Source organism: Thalia democratica, chromosome 7 (assembly GCF_965202585.1).
Source record: "Thalia democratica chromosome 7, ktThaDemo2.hap1.1, whole genome shotgun sequence".
Lineage (NCBI taxonomy): Eukaryota > Metazoa > Chordata > Thaliacea > Salpida > Salpidae > Thalia > Thalia democratica.
In genome coordinates this window covers 36,725,601-36,745,567 of record NC_139171.1, presented here as the reverse complement: position 1 = coordinate 36,745,567, position 19,967 = coordinate 36,725,601, and the positions used below count along the sequence as shown (strand labels likewise).

General features: G+C 29.4%; 1 protein-coding gene across 2 annotated transcripts; it reads left to right on the top strand.

Annotated features, from left to right (window-relative positions):
* The first annotated feature begins 521 nt into the window (after window positions 1-521).
* Window positions 522-19,286, top strand: LOC145840292 (uncharacterized). 2 transcript variants are annotated; one of them, XM_082947491.1, is made up of 15 exons: window positions 522-676; window positions 1,506-1,612; window positions 2,290-2,369; window positions 10,060-10,196; window positions 10,791-10,940; window positions 11,275-11,395; window positions 13,198-13,359; window positions 13,851-13,993; window positions 14,230-14,409; window positions 14,663-14,764; window positions 14,890-16,817; window positions 17,048-17,221; window positions 17,771-17,871; window positions 18,055-18,211; window positions 18,418-19,286. In XM_082947491.1, the coding sequence occupies exons 1-15, from the start codon at window positions 581-583 to the stop codon at window positions 18,548-18,550; spliced, it is 3,771 nt and encodes a 1,256-aa protein (XP_082803617.1). In that variant the 5' UTR covers window positions 522-580; the 3' UTR covers window positions 18,551-19,286. The 2 variants fall into 2 exon arrangements, with proteins under 2 accessions (XP_082803617.1, XP_082803618.1); XM_082947492.1 differs by lacking the exons at window positions 522-676; window positions 1,506-1,612; window positions 2,290-2,369 and adding an exon at window positions 9,005-9,135.
* The last annotated feature ends 681 nt before the right edge of the window (window positions 19,287-19,967 follow it).

Here is a 19,967-nt window from a genome sequence, read left to right as displayed (position 1 = left end):
AAGAAAGTTTTCTTTTGATAGTATTAGAAAGAATTGAAAAGCTACTAAAAAGGATTTGATAAACTTTTTAGTTACACTTTAAATATTGTTTTTAATTATTTAGTTGCAAATAACTTTGTAAATATTGTTAAATAGATTGTTCTTTTATTTATTAATGATTTTTTCATTATCTTCTCGAAAAGTATAACATTTCAATAAACCACCTTTTATTTTTTTCTTGAGTGTAAATAATAAGTAGAAAAAGCAATTTCAGAAATCTGTTTAGTTGTGAAAGAAAAGATCAATTGTTAGATATATTAAAGTAGTGCTTATAAAGCTAGTCCATCAAAGAGAAGAAAAAAATAGTGTATTAAATGACACATGTTTGTAAGTTATAAGATAAACACTTACATTTCTGTAAAAATAATATTATATTATATAGATTTAGTTTACGTTAACTCATTCTAATATTTTAAGCCTTTAAGCTGTTAGGTTTATCTACTATACCCTATTTGTAAAAGTAACAATTATTTTAGAAAAGATTTAAATAGTAAATACATTATTGTTATGTATTATTTGAGCTAGAACAAAGTAGTTGAAAATGCCATTTATACAAAGAAAAGTTGAGCCTCACTACGTTAGAAGACATGAACCTCTAGAAACAAATGAAGAACAGATCTTTGAAGAGCATGAAGAGGTTAAGTTTGTGTATTAAGTTTGATTTTTTATTTTTTTTTTAATTTTTGTTTTTTTTCCAACTTAGTTCTTTATACAAATTGCAACAAAGCTAAACTTTGTTTATATTTATGGTTGTTTAAAATATTCTCAAGTAACTTATATGCTGTATATAAAATGTACTATCTCTAAATATTTGTTAGCCTATACACTTTTTTGTTTCTATTCTTTTTAAAGACCTTTACATCATCTACACTTTTAAATTAATATTCTACTAAAACTAGAAAAATATTAATTGTAAGTTTTGTATACCTTGTACTTTTCTACACAAATTTAAGTTTCTTTTTAATACATATTTATATTATACTTTTTTTAATTAAAACAAAAAGTACCAATTTTTTTTTTCTAATTATTTAACTCAAATATAGGCAGAGCATGAAAACCGCATTTTGTAATCAACCTCATCTCTTTATTTAAAGCATTTTTAGCATAACTTTTTAACAATACAACAACATAAAAAAATTACAGCGTATGTTATTTTTAATTTCAAATCTTTTTTTTATTTAAATGATTTAAATTAAGCAATGATGATTTACAGTTAAAATTTTGGAACATTGGTTTTATATGTATATAAAGTTTCAAGTAGTTAAAATATATTTAGTTTATTGACTTCACATTTAATAATTTTTTACACATAACTAAATTTTACCTCTTAAGAATTTTTTTAAAGAAAATTAAGAGACTTAAAAAAACTGTCGATAATCAAGAAAATTAGCACAAACAATACATAAATATAGCTTAGTTTGCAGTTTAAAAAAGTTTGTATCCAAAATAATAATATACTTATACAGGTAGTACATAACACATTGGTTAACATTTTGAAACAACTTTCATCACTCACTATAAATGCAAAAGGTATTTTTGAGGAAATTGAAAGTGAATCCAAAGCTTTAGCCAAGTAAGTCATTTTGTAGTTATAACATCAAACTTAAAATTAGCGGTAAGAACACAACTTTAAATTTGTTTTTAATTTAAACACTAACTATAAACACTTTTTCTTTCTTTTTTAAGCTTTTATTGATAAAATCCACAGCAATATAAACTTGTAAATCGATTGAGTGTTCATATAAAAGCCGCTCAGAAGTTTATGTTATAGGTGTTTGTAAAATAATAAATGATACTTTTGAGTTTTTTGTATGGTATTTGGTTTTGTTATTGTCAAAAACAACCTTGATAGTTTCTAATAAAAGTTATTTAAGACACTTTAAACTTACTTTCAAAAAGAGTTTGTATTTTCGTTTGACCTAGGTTATATTTTTATGAACAATTAAGAGTATTGCTTAAACAAATTGAAATTTAATATGCGAAAAACATTAGAAATATTACATTAAAAAAAGCTTAATTAAATGAACATTAATGTATTGTCATTGTGGTTTCTCACAATATATGCCAAAAAAATACACCTCAAGCGTTTATCTGAGTTTAATAAACTTTTAAACTGTTGTCAATGAAAATTAGTTTTGAACAGTTTTTGCTTTAAAGAAATTAAGCTTGTACACATTTTATTCTAATACATTTTATAAAAAACGTAAACTTTAACTGAGAACATCAAACATAACTAATTAACTTTTACAGCCGTTATACGAATGCGAAATCTAAATTAGAAAGAATAAGTAAAACTGTGAAAAATTTGAATGCAAAAGAGGTTCATATACGTAAGTTTTTTATATAATTTTTTTCATAATTTTATTAAATTGTTTCATGGTTAGCATTACTGATTAAAATATTTTTTTTCTGTTCGATAAAATTTACAAATTAAGCTTACTTTAACTTTTTCCATACCGTTCAATAACATATTTAGCTGAAAAATCTCTGGCATTTTAATTAACATTTTCAATACTATAAAAAACAGATGAAAAAATTTTTAACTAGTAGTGACTGAAAATTATATATTGTTTACTTTTTCAGCATATTTTGCTTGTAAAGATTTTAAAGGTTGCAATATTTTTTTTAATTAACGAAATGAACTTTCTTGAAGAACCAAATACAAAATTACTTTGATTTTCTCTTTTTTTAACCGAGTTACCTTAAGCTTTATTGCGGCACGCTTAGTTAAAAACTTAATTATGCGTTACCACATATTTAACTTTGTGTGAATAACAAAGCTATAAAGTACTATAAAAAATGAATTTTTTTAACTTTATCATCTACTAATTGTGCTTTAAACTTACAACGTAAAACTTTTATTGGATAAGTTACAAAATCGAATACAAATATTTACCAAGATGGTAGAATTGTTAGCAACTTATGTAAAATATTGTTTAAACACACGTCAAACTAAGTGGTAGAAAATTTACTATTAATTCATGTTTTATTTGCTTTGTGGAGATAAAGTGTTTCAAAATAGACATTTTAAAACTTTTAAAGACAAACTACAGCAATTTTTACGATTTGTTAAGTTCCAGCAGGCATGTTTTGTATATAAACACGCTTTGTATTTTAAAACTAAAAACATAAATTAAAGTCATAAAAATTCTCCTACATTCACATACCTTTATGTGTAAACAAAAACAGTTTATAAACACTTTAACAAACTGCATTTTCTCACAGCTCAAAAGTACTTAAGAACCAATTTAGTAATTGTTATTTTCGCTTACAGCTTTATTGAAAGTCAAGCGCGTTTAGCCAATTTTTTTTTCGCCATATGTTCCACTGCAAACACCAACAAACGCTGATTTATCACAGCATCGCGTTTCGAACAAAGATAAAACAAAACAAAATATCGAGGTCACGGTATGATAAGCTTTTTGTTTATTTTACGACTGCTCAAAGGCATTCAATTAGCAGCTTTGAAGCGAATAAATACTTTCTTTGATTTATTTTTGCGCATGAAATGCATTTGACGTTTTTAAAATTGATGAGTTCCAGTAAAATGCGTAACTGCAAAAAGTCTAACTAAAGCAATTCGCACACTCTTTTAAGTTTCTAAGTTATAAACTTTTTTCCTTTTTTACTTAAAACTTTTTTTTGGAGGAAATAGAAAAAAGTATAAACAATGTAAGTTTTAATTATCTGTGTTTACGAAACAGGCCGCACCAAGGCATTTTTCATTTTGCAATAAAAAAATAACGCGACTCGACGACAACTTTAATTAATCAAAAAGCTTCGCTCGACTACAATCGCCAGCGTTTAGTCACAATAAAGTTAACAAGACCAGGTCGTGTGATGCATCGGCCCTTCCCTGTGTTTCGTGCGTGCGTGTGCTTTCCGACGACAAACAAAACGGGCCAACCAACGCTGAGCCGACCGTTCGGCTGAAAATCACGACGGCGCCTCCTGAAACTCATTCAAGCGTGAAACCCGCTGCTTCGACGGTCGTTGGCGCGTGACGAGGCTGCAAAAGAAAAGGGAAGCCTTTGTGAGCTGGGAGTGGCCCCGAAAATCCGCCGTCTCGGTAAGCTGCAGCGGTCTTTAATCATTTTTAATGCGAAAACGAGCCCGTGTGTGTGCGTGATGATGAAAATGTTCAGAAGTTTGAAAAACGCTTTGAAACATCTCCGGAAGTTTTCGGATGCGCCGACTGAAGCTGTGAATTTATCAACAATATGAAGAAGTGTTAATTTTTTTTTTTCAAGAAATGAAATTTTGCCGCGGGCAGTCTTTATCAGCTCGATACTGCATCTAAAAGATAACATAACTTAGTGCTTAAATATTTCTTCTATAAAACCTTTAGCTTTGAAGTTAATTTAGTTTAAGGTCGTGTTTAGATATAATCTTAATTCGTTTCCTGAAGTAAACATTAAACAATTTCTAGATTATAACGTTGTTGTTATAAAGCTCACTTGGTTACCGTAAATTGGTTAATATTTTTTGAAAAGTTTAATGTAGAATCTAATACTTATATTTATGCTGTATTCCTAGTAAAAAAACCTTAAAAAGTAACATAGTTTAGAATATAAAAGTTTCAGCCGAATGTTTATGTTAGGTTTTATTTCAATTCCGTTTACATGCCGTTTCAACACCTACTTTAGCCTAGAGAAAGTCCTTCTTAAATAATTTATATCACTTAAGTCGTCTACTACTTTCCAAGGTAATTCTTACTTACAAGTTTACTTGTTAAACGTTTTCTAGTAGTTTAGTTTAAAATAAGCCTGTACCGAATGCAAATACATTACAATTATACTTTGCTATTTTAATAAAATAGTTGTAAATAAGCCAACTCTTGAGTAGTAAGACATTATTGTTTAGTTAATGTAACAATTAAAGGATCTTGATACTTATGCGCATGTGCTACTAATTATGATGCTATTTAATTTATGAGTACATATGCTTTGTCTAATCCAAGTTTAATTTATATAAGATAGAAATATGTGACCTTACTAAAAGTTTAATGAGTTTAAAAATACTTTATATTAAAACTACGTTTAAAGAATAAGAATAAAAAAAAGTTAGTTTTAAATGCATACTAAATTTAGTTTTTTAGTTTGAGATAAAATTTTTTAAAGTTTTAATTTTTATTTTTAAATCTTTTTTGCAACAATTATTATGCAATAGAACTCTATATAAAGTAAGTATTATTTTTGTAAATTGACATTTTACTACATTTTTTAAACTATTTACAATGTAAAAAAAAATTTTTCTTTTTAACTTTAAGTGTTAAAAAGTTAATTTTAATTGAAGTAATAATGTAAAATTTTAAAAGATTTTTGAACAATATAAATTTTGAATAAAGAATATAAAACCCTTTTTAGTTTCGTATAATAGTAGTTCAAACTTTGAAAACACAGCTTGTAAAGAAAACACTTATGGAAAGGAAAGCCTTGTTTTATTATGTTTTGTCCATAACAAACTAACTTCATATGATTTATTTAAAGAAACAAGTGTACATTTAAAGTCATTGAACTGGCAATAAGTTTGTGTTTGCACTTTTGTTTTTTGTTAACCAAACAAGGAACACTGTTTTTTGTGTGCTATGCTAATATGAATTATAGGTTATATCAAAAAGAAAATCATTTAATGAACTAATAAATATTAGTCCTAAACAATAACTTATTTTATTTGATTTTGTCTAAAGTTTAAATTGAAATTTAATTTGAGTAGTATATCTTTAGAATGATAGCTATGTTTTAGGCAACTTAAATAAGTTCACTATATTAATAAAATATACTTTTATATATACTACTTTTTATTGTTAGATTAAAGCATTGTTTTGAAGCTTTCTATAAAAGTTTTAAAATAAAATAATTCGTTTGCATTTATTTATTTAATTTGTTTGAATTGCTTATTTATTTTTTTTTATTAAGTTTTATTAAATTAGTTAAGTCTGTTTTGTAATAAAATAAAAAAGAAGGTGTTTACGAAAAACGTTTTAATTAAAGTGTTGCATAAAAACTTGTTTGTTTTACCATGACTAAAAAGTGTAATAATTAATTATTGATTAAAGTTTGGAGTTAAAGTACATCAAAAAAGTTCAAAAAATCATCTTTTTTGAATTTGAAACTTATAGGTTACTGATCGGCATTTGAAACACTTATACAAAAAATAAGTATTTTACAATTTATTACGGATTTAAAAATACAAAAAGTTTAGGATTTAACCTTTTTTTAAACGATCCTTAAAAAATAAAATGTAAAAAATGCATTAATCATAGAATATATATAAGCTATGTTAGTTTATATTTTTTAAACTTGTGTTAAAAGTTTTAATAAGCGTGGATATTTGTTTAATAAAATTGTTTTTAGAATTATTTTTATAACTAAAAACAAAATTTTTGAGTTAGTTTTTATGAAGTAACTTGAACTTAATTTTTTTTTTAAATTGACATAAACTTTTGGTTAAGCTCACATGAATAGTGACGGGCTTGTGGTGAAATTTTAAAACGAGTTTAAAAACTTAAATTACCGATAAAAGTTTTATAACAGAAACATAAAATTATGTAAAGAGTACTTGATACACAAAAAAAACTGAAAAGCTTGTTCGCGCACAAATAAACTTTTGTTTACTTAATTCATCGACTGCCAAAACTTTGATTTTTACTTGAGGCGAGCAGCGGGGGGATGAAAACAAAGTTATTTTCATCCGTTAGTAGTCGCTCCTTAACACGACTTTTTTCTGCGATCTTAAACAAAATATACTTTTGCTTACTAGGCTTCAGCAAGGGTAGTGCGATTAGTTAGCCTCTGCACAACTCTGCAAGCCCTAGGGCTTGTTTCAAAGAAGATTTTATGTGTTGTTGAATTAAAAGTCGAATTTTGTTTTAGTATAGTTGCACTATTAATGTTTTTTTACAACTTGTATTTTTTTGTATAAAAGGCAGTAACTACAATTTAACAGTAACTAAAAGTTTTTGAGTCGAGCCTTTCTTATGAGTTTTTTGTTATGTACTTATAATGTATTATAAACTATTTATCATTATACAGAATGTAAACTGTTTGTTGATAAGAAACAACTAATAAGAGAAAACTTATAGTAAACTAAATATCATTTGCGATACTTTAGAATGTTTTCAAAACAAAAGTTTTGTAAAGCTTTCAAAAGAAGTTGCTATACCATAGCTTTAAACTGATTTTATATAACTTTTAATCTTGCTCCAAGCTTAGCTTCAGATAATTTTCGTATCAAATTTTTCAAAAAGCAAACATTTGTTTAACGCCGTTTTTGTTCTTATTTTTGCTTTATGTTTGCATTTTAAGGTATTTGAATTTTTTGTTAGAGTGTTTTGTTTTTATAATTTTTTTTTCAAGACAGACTAATTAAAGTTTCTTTTTTTTTTCACATCGTAAAAGTTTCTAAACTATATTTTAACACTTTAACAATAGCTCCCTTCCGAATCGAAAATTTAAATTTAGTTAAAGAAAGATTTTAACAAGTTAAACTTTACTTTTAAATACTACTTTGTATTTTAGTCAGCTTTGTTTACTTTTCATTTATTTTAAAACTTTGCCTATAAGAAACAATTATTGACTTTCCAACTTTACAAAAATACTACCATAAAGTTTATCGCATTTTGACAGTTAAATTTACTAGCTTGGATATAATAACTGTCTCGTTGTGTTTGTTTACAAATAAAACGACAATTATTTACAACTTTTTCAAACAATTACCAATTAAAAAACACAGTACGAAACATGTTCGACAAAGCCTACCTTCTTTTTAGTTTTCCTTAAAACAAAGGCAAAAGATGTTACGTACTATTTTCGTCCGAATATGCTACTTACTATAAAAAGCTTTTCTTTCTCCTTCCTGTTTTGAGAATAGCCAATCATGGTTAATGCTTAACTTTTTGTATCGAATAATAAACTATTTGTTTTCAACCCGCAAACACACTTGATCTCCGTCAATTAGCCAGCCAAAAGTCAACAATGTTATGAAACTGACATAATTGTCCTTTTTAAAGCTTTTGAAAAACATCAAGCTTAAAAATTTAAACAACTAAGTTTTGTTGTTTAACAATATGAACTTAATTTTCAATAACAAAACTAGTTTTGTTTGTTTTTCCTTTCCAGTCTTTTATGAAATCAAACAGTGTTTATTGTTTTTTAAATGGGTCTGACCTTTAACTTACAAAACTTCCCTTACCGCAACTCAATACAAATAAATCGCTTTCTTTCTATACTCTGTCAGCGCAGGGGATATGGTTACGACCAATTGTGCTGCCTTGCAAAACACAAAGCAATGACTCCAACTCTTGTTCAGATCTTGTTTCGCAGCTGCGTTACCTAACATGCTCGGCTACGTGTACAAAAACTGCACTCGAGATGTTTACAAAAGTTAATTTCAAAAAAAAGACAATAAAATTTCTTCTGCATTCAAAGCAAAAGAAAGCAATGCGCGCTCGGTATATATTCGTGGGATTTGTATGTTTGTTTTCTTTGCGTTGCTTCCAACAATGAATGTTTTTAAAGCATGACAGTTTCATAACGCGCTGAGACTTTGTATATTTTTAACCGGCTTTTCCACATCAAGGAGTTTATTAAAGTCTTTTAAAGTTTCTAGAACTTGAAAACTTTATTATTCAGGTTTGATGTTTGTTTGTTTAAGCACCTCATTATAAATGTCACAAACTAAAACTGTAACTAAATACTTTTATACTGTTTACTCTTTTTTTGATAGCTAATCTAAAACTCAGTGAAACAATTTTTAGGTTGTACGAATTAACGGATAAAAAGCACAAGTAATTTATTAAGAATTTATTTACACAACATACATTTATAACTAACCAGTTGTTGTAAAACTGCTGTATAACCATTCATAAATAAAGTTTACGAACACAAAAAAAACTGTTGAGTATATTACTAAAAATAGTTAACTTTAGTGGTTACTTCAAAAACTTTAAAAATGCAGATTTTAGTAAAAAAGGTAATGTAAAAACGTATAAAAGTACAAAATTGAAACAAACTAATATGGGAAATGCACAAAGTAACAGTAATGTGTTTCCTAAAAAGTGGAAAAAGGGAATGAAACCAAGCGAATATTGGAAAGGTACAAGAAAAAAAAACTTTAAAGCAAAGTTATTTAAGTCATTGAAAAAATTGAAATATATTACTAACTGATTATTAGAAAACTTATATAATTCTAAGCGTAGTTTAGTCAACCCTTATGTTTTAAGCTTGAAAAAAGTATATTTAATGCTTTTATAAAAAGTTTTAAATTAAATTTTAATAGCTTTAATAAAAAATGACAACTAATAGAGTAATTGAAAAGTTTGACACTTTTTCAGATGCATGCTTTTTAATAATTCATGCAAGTACTGTTGTACGTAAATGCATAAACAGTTGTTTTTAAATTTCTACCTAGAAGATAGTTTTATAATATTAAATATAGAGTAGTTTGTAATTTTTAAATTTCATCAAAACCATTACGTTTTGTTGATTTTTCCAGAAAGTTTTCAAGTCTCAATTGAAATTTAGAGCTAGGCTCTTGAAAACTTTACAAGTACACATTGTTCTTTTCCCTAAAACCTTTCAATATATTGAGCTCTTGACAAGATAGTAATTGTTTTGCATTACTACGTATATATATATATTTGTCTAAAACTAGTACTTTTTCAAATCTTGCAGACTCACTGCCAATTAAACTTCTAGTGTTAAAGATTTAAAGCACTTTCAAAATTTACTTTTTTCAATTAATAGAAAGGTATTACTAAAAAATTTAACAGTTATTGATCTATTAGAAATTTGTACACACTTTTGCGGAACAGTTTGTTATCGGTTAACATAAGTGCTTTTTTGCTATAAAACTGTAAAAAAAAAATCATTTATAAAATTTTTCCTCGTTGTAAAACATAACACAAAAAGATCATTTTATCTCGCGAGTTCAGCGTTCTTACTGACATTTTTGAATCAGTATACTATAGCCAAGTCAGTAAGGTCAGCTTCAAAATCTTAAGCATATTTGTTTTCTCAGCTGTGTCGGCACTTGACATCGAGCAAAAAAGGCCAGTCTATTTGCACTATCGCTCACCCGACTTCGAGGATGAAGACCTGTTTACAGTGGACTCGAGAAATCCAAGTCTCATACATCTTCGCAACAATGCAAAAAGCGTGAGTTACCTTTTTACCATAGCAAAGAAAACTAATCGTTCACAATAAATCTAATTTAGACTTAATGTTAGCTTTTCAATGTAATACATAGAGTTCAAATACAGTTTACGTTTTATCTTATCAGTATGATTACTAAGTGCTATTTACTGACGTGCAGATTACATTTCAGATAAAGTTTCTGCGTTGTTATATTTAATAAAATCAGTAATAAACTGTCTTTAACTTCCTTAACTGTAATTTTTTTTTGAAATAAATTCAATTACTCTTTCCTAAAAAATACACTACACTATTTTACTAATATTTTAGTTCTCGATATTATAATTCAAGCTATGATTTTGACTAAAGTTTTTTGCTGGTATGAACTACCTTTAGCTTTTACTTTGTTTTATGACTTTAACTTTTTTGTATCAATACACTTCATAAAGCTTTTAGTTTAAAGTTGAACTGATTGTAACCAGTATATGATTTATTGGTGTAAAATTGTAAAGTACTTGTTTTAAATTAAGTTATAAGTTATTTGAAGTGTTTAGAGATTTTAAAGCTTTTAATTTTGCAAACTTCCCACTATTAACTTATTTATTTTTACAAAATAAGGATTGGAAAAATATTCTTCATGGATCAAATGAATATTCAAAAGCTAATCGACCAAAATCATTAGACCCTGCATTCCTTCTAGATGATTCGGATGTCCAAAAAACCTACAGTAAAAGAAATCAAAGAAAAATAAATGGCTCTAAATCAACGGTATTTAAGCAATATTTATTGTTTATTCTTTATTAACTTTCATTTATAATGAACATTGTAATAGAGTTTTGCATTCTAGTCGTTAGCACCTTATAGCGGATAGAAAGTTACTTGTGTATAAAGATGTTGTAATATAAAAAGCAGTGCCATCATATCTGTTTTTTTAAGTACTCAAATTAAAAAGAACATAATTTATGTTTTATAAAATATTCTGCTATTAAGATTGTAATTACTTATTTAGCATGTTTAACTTTTCTACATTATAAATTTAAACAAATACGTTTTCTGCTTAACTTATTTAACTTATTTTTCACTGTTTTTTAACAAATCACAGGCAAATATAATAGCCTCACCAGAACTAACAGATTTGTTTAGTCCAAGTGGAGTTTTACCGACACCTGCGGAAAAAATAAAACAAGATTGCTCTCGAAAAATCGGAAAAATTATTTCCGTTGGTGAGTAAAACTTTTCTTTTAATTTTAGTAATAATAATAATTATGAAAGAGTAAAAGCAAATTATTATTTCATAAAAAGTAAAAACTATGTACTCCTTTTTTTATTTTAAATTTCACTATAATTGAAACTTTTTTTTAACTAACTACTGAAATCCACAATGTAATTTAACAAATAAGTACATTATTGAAAAATTGATAAAAAGTATTTAAACATAAAACACTTACAATGCTGGCTTTTTCGGCAAAATGTAGTTTTTAAATACTAGTAGTATTTTTAAGGAATAAAACAACTCTTGTATTAATGTACTTATGTCGTTAACAAGAAATTTCATTATTCTATATAAAATTCAACCATTTTTTTAGTAATGATTAATTTACTACCGAATACTACCTTTAGAATTTAATCAATAAACTTTAATCTTATTAGTACTTTTTATAATTTTTATTTTTATGAGCAACATGTAAGTTAAAGCATAATAACATATTTTAACTCTATAACATAGACTTATCCTGCCACTAAGTAAAAATAATTTGCGCATAACACCCTTAACCAAAAGTATTTAGTAGGTTTCCGTTTCTACTTTTTTAAGTTTATCAATGTAATTAGTTATTAGTCTCAGCCAAACGTACGAACATACTTTTTATTTACTTTAAATAAAAACTATAACGAAATTGTAAGCTTAATGTAACTATAACAAGTTAAAAATGAGCTATTTAAAAATTTTAGTTCAAGTTTTGACCTGTTAAAGTTTGTTCATTAGCTTAAACTAGTATTACAGCAGACTTTTAGTTTTAGCTAGTTTGAATACAGTCAGAAGTTTTTATAATGCAAACTTCAAAAGAAAACGTTTTTACAAGATTAAGATTCATTTGAATATAAAGCTCTTTGCTTTGTTGTAGACTTTCGGATATAATTCATTAGAATTTATAGATTATTGCTTAAAACTGCGAGAGAAAAGAAAAAAGCAAGACGAAAATTGTAAATAGTAGTGTCTAGCTAGAATGATTAAAGCAGCATGGTTTACTGGAATTAGCTAAATGTTTCAGAATAATATTTTAATTTTTGAACAATAAAGTTAAGAATAAATGTTTTTTTTTAATAGTTAGTGAAGTAGTTTGTTTGTAAAAGTTACTACATTTTTTCTTTAGATAACCATATAAATACTAACTTGCCATGTGTAGTAGGTTAGACAAACAACGCTTTTTTAACCTATTACATGTTAGCAAAGTATTTTTGTGAATATTTTCGGCAATTTAAGAAGCTTCAGCAGTTTGATCAAGTTTTTGATAGAAGTTTTGTTACAAAACAGAATTAGTATAGTTGAATCAATAACACTTTTATTAATTAAACAAAAAAGTTTATTGGTATTTTTACTATTTTAGTATTTTGTTGTGTTAATATGTAACTTAAATGTACGCAAACTTTATACATACATAAACATTTCATACTTTAATCGATTCAAATTAAGTTTAAAAAATCTGAAAATATGCTAAATATTTTTCTTTCATCTCTGTTCTAAAATGTCAAACATTACTAAGAGTCATGCCGCAGCAATGGTGACCTCTTGAAAAAATGTCACCACAGCTTATTTTAAATATTTTCAAAATCACTCTCATGTTATGTAAATATTTGTGGGAAAATAAAGAAACCGTATTTGAGCTGCTGTTCTATAACAACGGCTTACAATAACTTTCTTCAATTAAGTTTTTTTTTTCTAAAATAGACATTTTCTCTGTTTTAGTTTGTTTTAGTTTCACTCAAAGTGTTTTTTTTTAATTCTAAAAACTTAAACCTCTTACAGATACGTCAGCGAGTCAATTTGATAGAAAAGTTAATTACAGAAAATCGCAAAGGCTTTCATGTACAAGTGTCGGAATCGTTAAAAGGAGAAAAAGCCACCAGAAATTGAGAGACCGCCACAAAACCCTCACGGCCTTACCCGGATCCGTATCTCAAGAACTAGGTGAGCAAAATATTTCAAAACAAAACTTCGTTACTCTCTTTTTCTTTTTGTTGGCTTTTTAGATGTCTGTTCAATTTTCACGTACGGTTGCATTCGCATTGCAGTTAATTGAAATAAAGTCGCCGTGTAAGTAAAGGCAAAGTGGCTGGCATCGCCGCTCGAGCCCTCATTGTGGGTTTAAGTGTTGCTTTCGGCATTGTAATGCCAACAATGGAATTGTAAAGCTTGTGCGCTGCAGACCTTTTAACTTTATTAACTTTTGAAAGTTTACATTGCGTTGGTCATCAGCGGACGGGCAACAATGAATATTTTGCTTGCTCTGCCGGCCAGGCAACAATAGTTTGGAGCATTCGGACTTGTACAAAGGAGTTTTGTTTTTCGCACAAAATCGTTTTCCTATTGTTTATCTTTTGTGTTATTTTTTTTATAGCTAGCCAGCATAAATGTTTGTTTTAAACATATTGAAAGCCTTATTTTATTTGATTTCACAGAAGAGACATCAGTTTGTTCCTCCGCAACCAACCAGAGTTTAACAGGCGATCACGTGACCTCACAAAGTTCCGCATCGCCGCTTCGAACCACCAACATGAAGTTTCCCTCGATTTTCCGAAGAAACACAAAGCACCGAAGCACGGTTAGATTTAAAAAAATAAACTTTGTCTGTGCTTTTGTCAATAAAAAATACAAAAAAATGTCTTAATTCGTCATAAATCTAAAAAAACAAAAACTAAAAGTGACTAAAAAAATCAATAATAATCAGACTGTATAACGTAATAAGGCGTTAACATTTTGACAATATAATTTCAAATGTGTAAATATTATTTATCTAAATCAAGTTTAACGATAATGATTTCTGATCTAATTCCTTAGATTGCGACAAGCTCCGAAGTAATAAAAGACAAACAAAGTTCGATTACAAAATTGAGTGATGACATCATTCAAAGTAAAAAATGCCACAAAAATTTGAGGGAGAAAAATGTAATCGCTGAGCAAATAACGTGTAACAATGAGAATACAGCGTCGTTGGAATCTAATAAGAATGTCAAGGATGTAAGAAAAACACTTATTTTTCTACATTAAGTAAAACACAAACATTCTTGTAAAAAATCAATGAATAAACTGCGTATTTAAAAAAGAATTGACAACACTTGTTTTAACTTTGATCGTAAAGAATATGAAAGTTTTTTTTTTTAACTTTCCTTTAAAAGTATCAAAGTACTTTTAATATTAAACTGGGGTATTTAAAAAACCGCATTATAATCGCTTTGGTAAGCAATGTAGAAATTTTAATTATTTCACACAGATGGTTGATCGAACTTCATCCGGTTTTTGGAGCGGAACAGAGAGCGCTCGACATTCAACGACTTCGGAAAACACGACCAGCAACAATAACAACAATTGCAAGGTTTAAATTATTACTTACTTAGGCTAAAACATTAAAAAAAAGTTGTTTAGTAAAAAAAAAACAGTATTAAGCAATCATTTAAAAAGTTTAAGTTTAAGTTTTAATCTTAATAACTTACACAACAGGTAACAAAGTCGTTTGAAGGCACCAACAAAGAGCAGCTCGTGTCCGAACTGCGCCGCTCCGCCGCCTTCGACACGCCGCACCGAATCCACGAAATCCGCATCCCGTCCCTGTCCGCGTCGACCACTTCGCTGAACAGCCGGCTGAGCACCTTCGACACCACGTCGGAAATCTCGTCGGTTTTCCAGGAGACGCCGAACGCCACGCTGACTTCGCGCGCTTCCAAGCTCGTCACGCCCGACCGCTTCGCCTTGACCCCCTCTCCCTACCGGCCGTCGTCGCGCGCTTTTGCCAAGACGCCGACGGGAGCGTACGGCTTCATGAACGGCGACTACGACCCGGCGAAGGAGAACGAGATCTTCTTCCCGAACAGCGGCTTCGAGCGCCCGATGGAGCCGATCGTGATGGACGGGAGGTGCAACGACGGCTTCTCATCGCTGTACAGGTCGCGGCCCGGCCAGGAGGAGCACGAGCACCTGACCTCGGCAGCCAACTACTACGGCACTTCGACGTTCGGCTCCGCCAAGGACAAGAGCGCGGACCGGGAGAGGGAGCAGCTCGATTTCGAGAGGAAGAGGAAGGAGCTGCAGCTCAAGCACCAGCTGCAGCAGGAACAGCTGATGATCCAGCAGAAGCACGAGGAGCTGGACCTGCTCAAAGAGTCGCCGACCCGTCAAGCAGCTCCTGTTGTGCAAGATCAATCCGTCGAAGCGCCGGTTTTGCCTGAAGTTGTTCTTCCTGAAGAGGAGGAGCAGGATTCGAGCGTGTTGAGTGCGATCAGCGATGCTGCGGAACCGAACAAAACTCCGTGGAAGCCGAAAGGTTCCGTCAAATCTCTGAAGCCCGACCGGCCGACGCCGCCGGCCAGGTGGGCCAGTTTCAACCGGTCGCCGTTGCGAGACGCTAAAACCGTGATGTCAATGCTCGAAAGCCCGCCGAAAAAAACGCAGTTGGCAGAAAAAAAGAAGGAAGATGTATCGAACAAACCACAATCGACTTTAAGTTCTTTAAATTCACTGCCACTCAAAACGAACAGTTCTAAAATTTTAGAAAATAAAAAAACGACTCAAAAGGAAACGGCTATGGTAAAGCCGAGAATTGTTGCAAAAGTTTCTCCTTTGCAAATAAAAAGTGAAACGGATCAAAACAGTGTTGTTAAAAAGTTAGACTTTTCAAGTCAAAGCTTGCAGCAAAAAAAGAAAGTTCCTCCGCCGACTCCGCCGAAACCTCCAAAATCTGTGGCAATGTTTATTAACAGTTTTACTGATTCTTCCCAAAAAAGACTATCTCCTAAAATAGAAGAAAATATAGTCAAAGATCTTGAAACAAAAATAGAACATTTTCACAAAAAGAGTACAAAGAAATATTTTTCAGATAGTAAAAACAGTTTAAGTACAATACCTTTGAGTCCAGAAAAACCAAAACTTTTGCCAAAACCTAATTTAAAGTCTAAACCATCTTTAACCCGCAAAAGTTCCAAGGAAGTAGATGAAGTATATAGTAAAACAGCTAATGCTAGAGCTGCCTTTTTTGGTATTTCTCCTAAACAAAAGGAGCAAAAAGTAAAAGGTGAAAATATCACGAAAAAAGATCAAAGCAATAAGATTGTAAATGAAAGTTTACAAACGACTAAAGTTTTAGTTTCTAATTCGAATATTGCAGAAGAAAACTGTGCTACAGAAAGTTTAGAAAACAACAAAAGCCAAGTTGTGGATACTTGCATTGATAAAAAAGATCAAAATGAAAATACTTTAAAAAAGGAAAAAGTAGTGAGCGAGTCTGTTGTGAATAACAAAGCATTAACACAAAATAAGTTAGACAATCACAAAAAACAACAGTTAGAAGACCTAGCTAATGAAAAAACTGCAATAAAATCTACAAATGTGCAACGTTTAAACGATGAGCCTCATCAAAAAACTGCTGTATTAAGGTTACTGCTAATTCTATTCTTCAAAATTTGTGCAATATTTTTGAAACTAAGTTGTTTTAAATAATAAAAAATACCACATTGTTTTTAAAGTAGTAAAGTTATTATTGATTTACGTAAACTTACTGCCTTTAAATAACTCAACTCCCTTTTTCTATCAAACTAAACTCAAGAATAACAACTCATTGTTTAGCTCCAGCTTTTAACGATCGATACTTCAAACTTCCGCACAGGCAAAAGACGTCTCGATATTCGAACGCAACGAGCAACGGATTGAAATCTCCTTCCAGCAAAAGCCCGAGCTCAACACTCGAGCGCAAGTCGAAACGCGGCAGCAGCAGCAGGAGAAAAAACTACACGACTTCGAGAAACGACTTCAAGGCGCTGCTGCTTCAGAGCACTTCTAGGTTAGCAGTTTTGTCGACTTTCGAATTCTTTTTTTTATGGCTCGATTCGCAAATGATTGATTAATGAGTTGTGCGGTAAATTCAATTTGCCGGCGTTTACCTCACGTCTATGAGCACAAAATCGATAAATCCGCTAAACGTGCAAATAAAAACTGAGCGGTAGGATCCTTGTTCATTTTTCGATCTTTTAATTATTTTATATAAAAAATCAAATGCTATGGTAATAAAGTTAAAGAAACTAGTTGTTATAAAAGTATTTAAGACAAAACTTCGGTTTTTTATATTTTGAAAACTGTTTATAGACATTGTTTGCTAATTAATTTTACTTTCAAAAATATAACTGTAAATTACTTTTGTAAAGTTTTATAACGTTAGTTTTTCAGTTTAGATTATATTCATTAAGTTTTTATGCGCATTTTTAAAACAGTACTAAAACCGAAGCACAACCTCAGAAATTTTAAACAATACTATATTGAAACATACTTCCTACACGAGTATTTTTTCTTATTAATAAGACTCACATAAGTACTTTTTTTTTTGTTTTATTAGAGGCGGAAGTGGTAGCATGTCAGCTGCAGAAAAGTTGAAACTGACCAGCCCGAAAAACAGAAACTCGACTGATGAGAACACACTTGGTGCTTCTGACCACAGTGAGTTATTTTTGAGACTTAAAAAATTTTGATTATCTATGACATGTACTCAAATTTTACTTAAGACTATAGCAACTACTCTCAAATTTTTAAGTTGCATATTTTTCCATAAGTACTTAAAACAGCTTCATCATAAATTTAGTTATAGTTTTAAAAACGTCTAAAATTGAATTACTTTGACAGGTGTTACTGTGGAAGATGGTAGAAGTAATTTGAAGAGTGGTCAGGGCAGAGTTGGGCGCGGTTTGGTGAGAGGCAGTGAAGGAAGGTACACCGTAGCGAGCAGCCCTTTAAACTTCGGTTTCAGTAGGGAGATACCTCCTTTATCGCACAGTGCAAGGTTAGTGTATAGAATATATATTTAATGAACACTTATATTAGTGCATTAATGTATCTAATTAATTTATTGTTTATTTTCTTGTAATTAAAATATGGTAATACAAAAGTTGTTGTAAAAAATAAATTTAAATTTATAACTATAAAAACGTTATAAATCACAGCAAACTAAATTTTTGTTTAAAAATTTATAATTATTTTATTTTGCAGATATGCTTCATTGAGAAGCAAGACTCCTACTCGTCTCATGAACGCGATTTCCGAAGATTCTGCCGAGTACGAAAGCTCACCGGAGCGAAAAAAACTGCTGAAGCTGTCAGTGCGAAGCGAAACGGATGTTTGAGAGTTGAAAGTTTGTTCGATGGTTTGTACGACCGAAAAAAGCAGAAAGTTTCAGAATGACAAGAATGTTTATGGTTGTGATGCGCTCGACTTTGTTAGTTGTAGGAAGTATTCATTGTGAACTCTATTATGATTGTGCTGTTTAATTCCATTAAGATATAATTTTTCTGAGACAAGTGTAAAAGTCATTTAAGACAACTTTTTTTAACTGGCTGCTCATTCAGCTTGAATTGTTTTAATCACAAACTGCCTGAACCTAAAAATTAAACTTTTACCACTTCTCTTTATATAATTGTTAACTTTACCTCCCGTCCTAGTTTAGCTATGACAATAATTTTTCAATTTAAACTTTTAAAAGTTTCTGAATAACATGATAATAAAATTTAATTCTGCTCAAACATAGTACTAATTTTTACTGATTCTGTTGTTACACGCTATACCTTTAAAAACAATTTAATTAAAACTGAAAAAGCAAAGTGTATTTAAACTGTTTGTTTTTCTAATCGCTAGTAAAATCACTTAAATATAAATGTTTACATTTATAAAACAGTAAGCAAAGTATATTTCTATAAATGTTGAACTTTCTGATCACTTACTATCCAGAAAAATAATTCAGTTTCTATTTATAGTAGTTTAGTAAGAGCATTGTTAACATTCCAGTTACTATCATAAATTGCATATATTTTTCCTGAGAAAATAAATAATTTCTTTCAATGTATAAATGTTATTAAAGTCATATTTTTTATGTCTGTATGTTATAAAAATGTTATGTTTGTCTTATAGTTTATCCAAAACGACTTAAACGAATAATATGTAAAGTAGCTTTTATTGAAGTAAAATCTTTTATTAAGCTATGCTAAAAAAGTGCACTTAGAAAGAGTACCGCATATTATACAAAATAGTCATGAAGTTAACACCTAAACTAAATTTGTATTATATTTTTAAATTTTTAAACAAACCTTTCTTTCAATAAGTTTGACTAAAAAGAATTATAACTATAAATAAATCGTGGGTCATACCATTTTGCTTAACGGGCCTGATTCCGCTCGAGAACCGTGTGTTGCAATCATTTTTATTTTTTCAAGTTATTGTAAATGAAGTATGTATACATTTTTTTTTAGTTTATATTACCTGCTAAGCATCATAAAAACTAAACAAAAGGAAAAGTTTTTCCTTGCATACTGAATTTTTCAAATGTTAACACTTTTAATAAAAGCAAAATTAGCACATTTATTCGAGTAAAAAAGCTAAAAAAAAGACATATTTAAAATATCTACAATGTTTACTATTAACTCTAAATATTTTGATTGAACTGGTTTATTTCCAAAGTTTACAAACACAAGAAAACTATGGTGATAGAAAAGTAAAGTTTTAAAACTTATTTTCATCAAAACAAGCTCAAGATATAAGTAACTAGT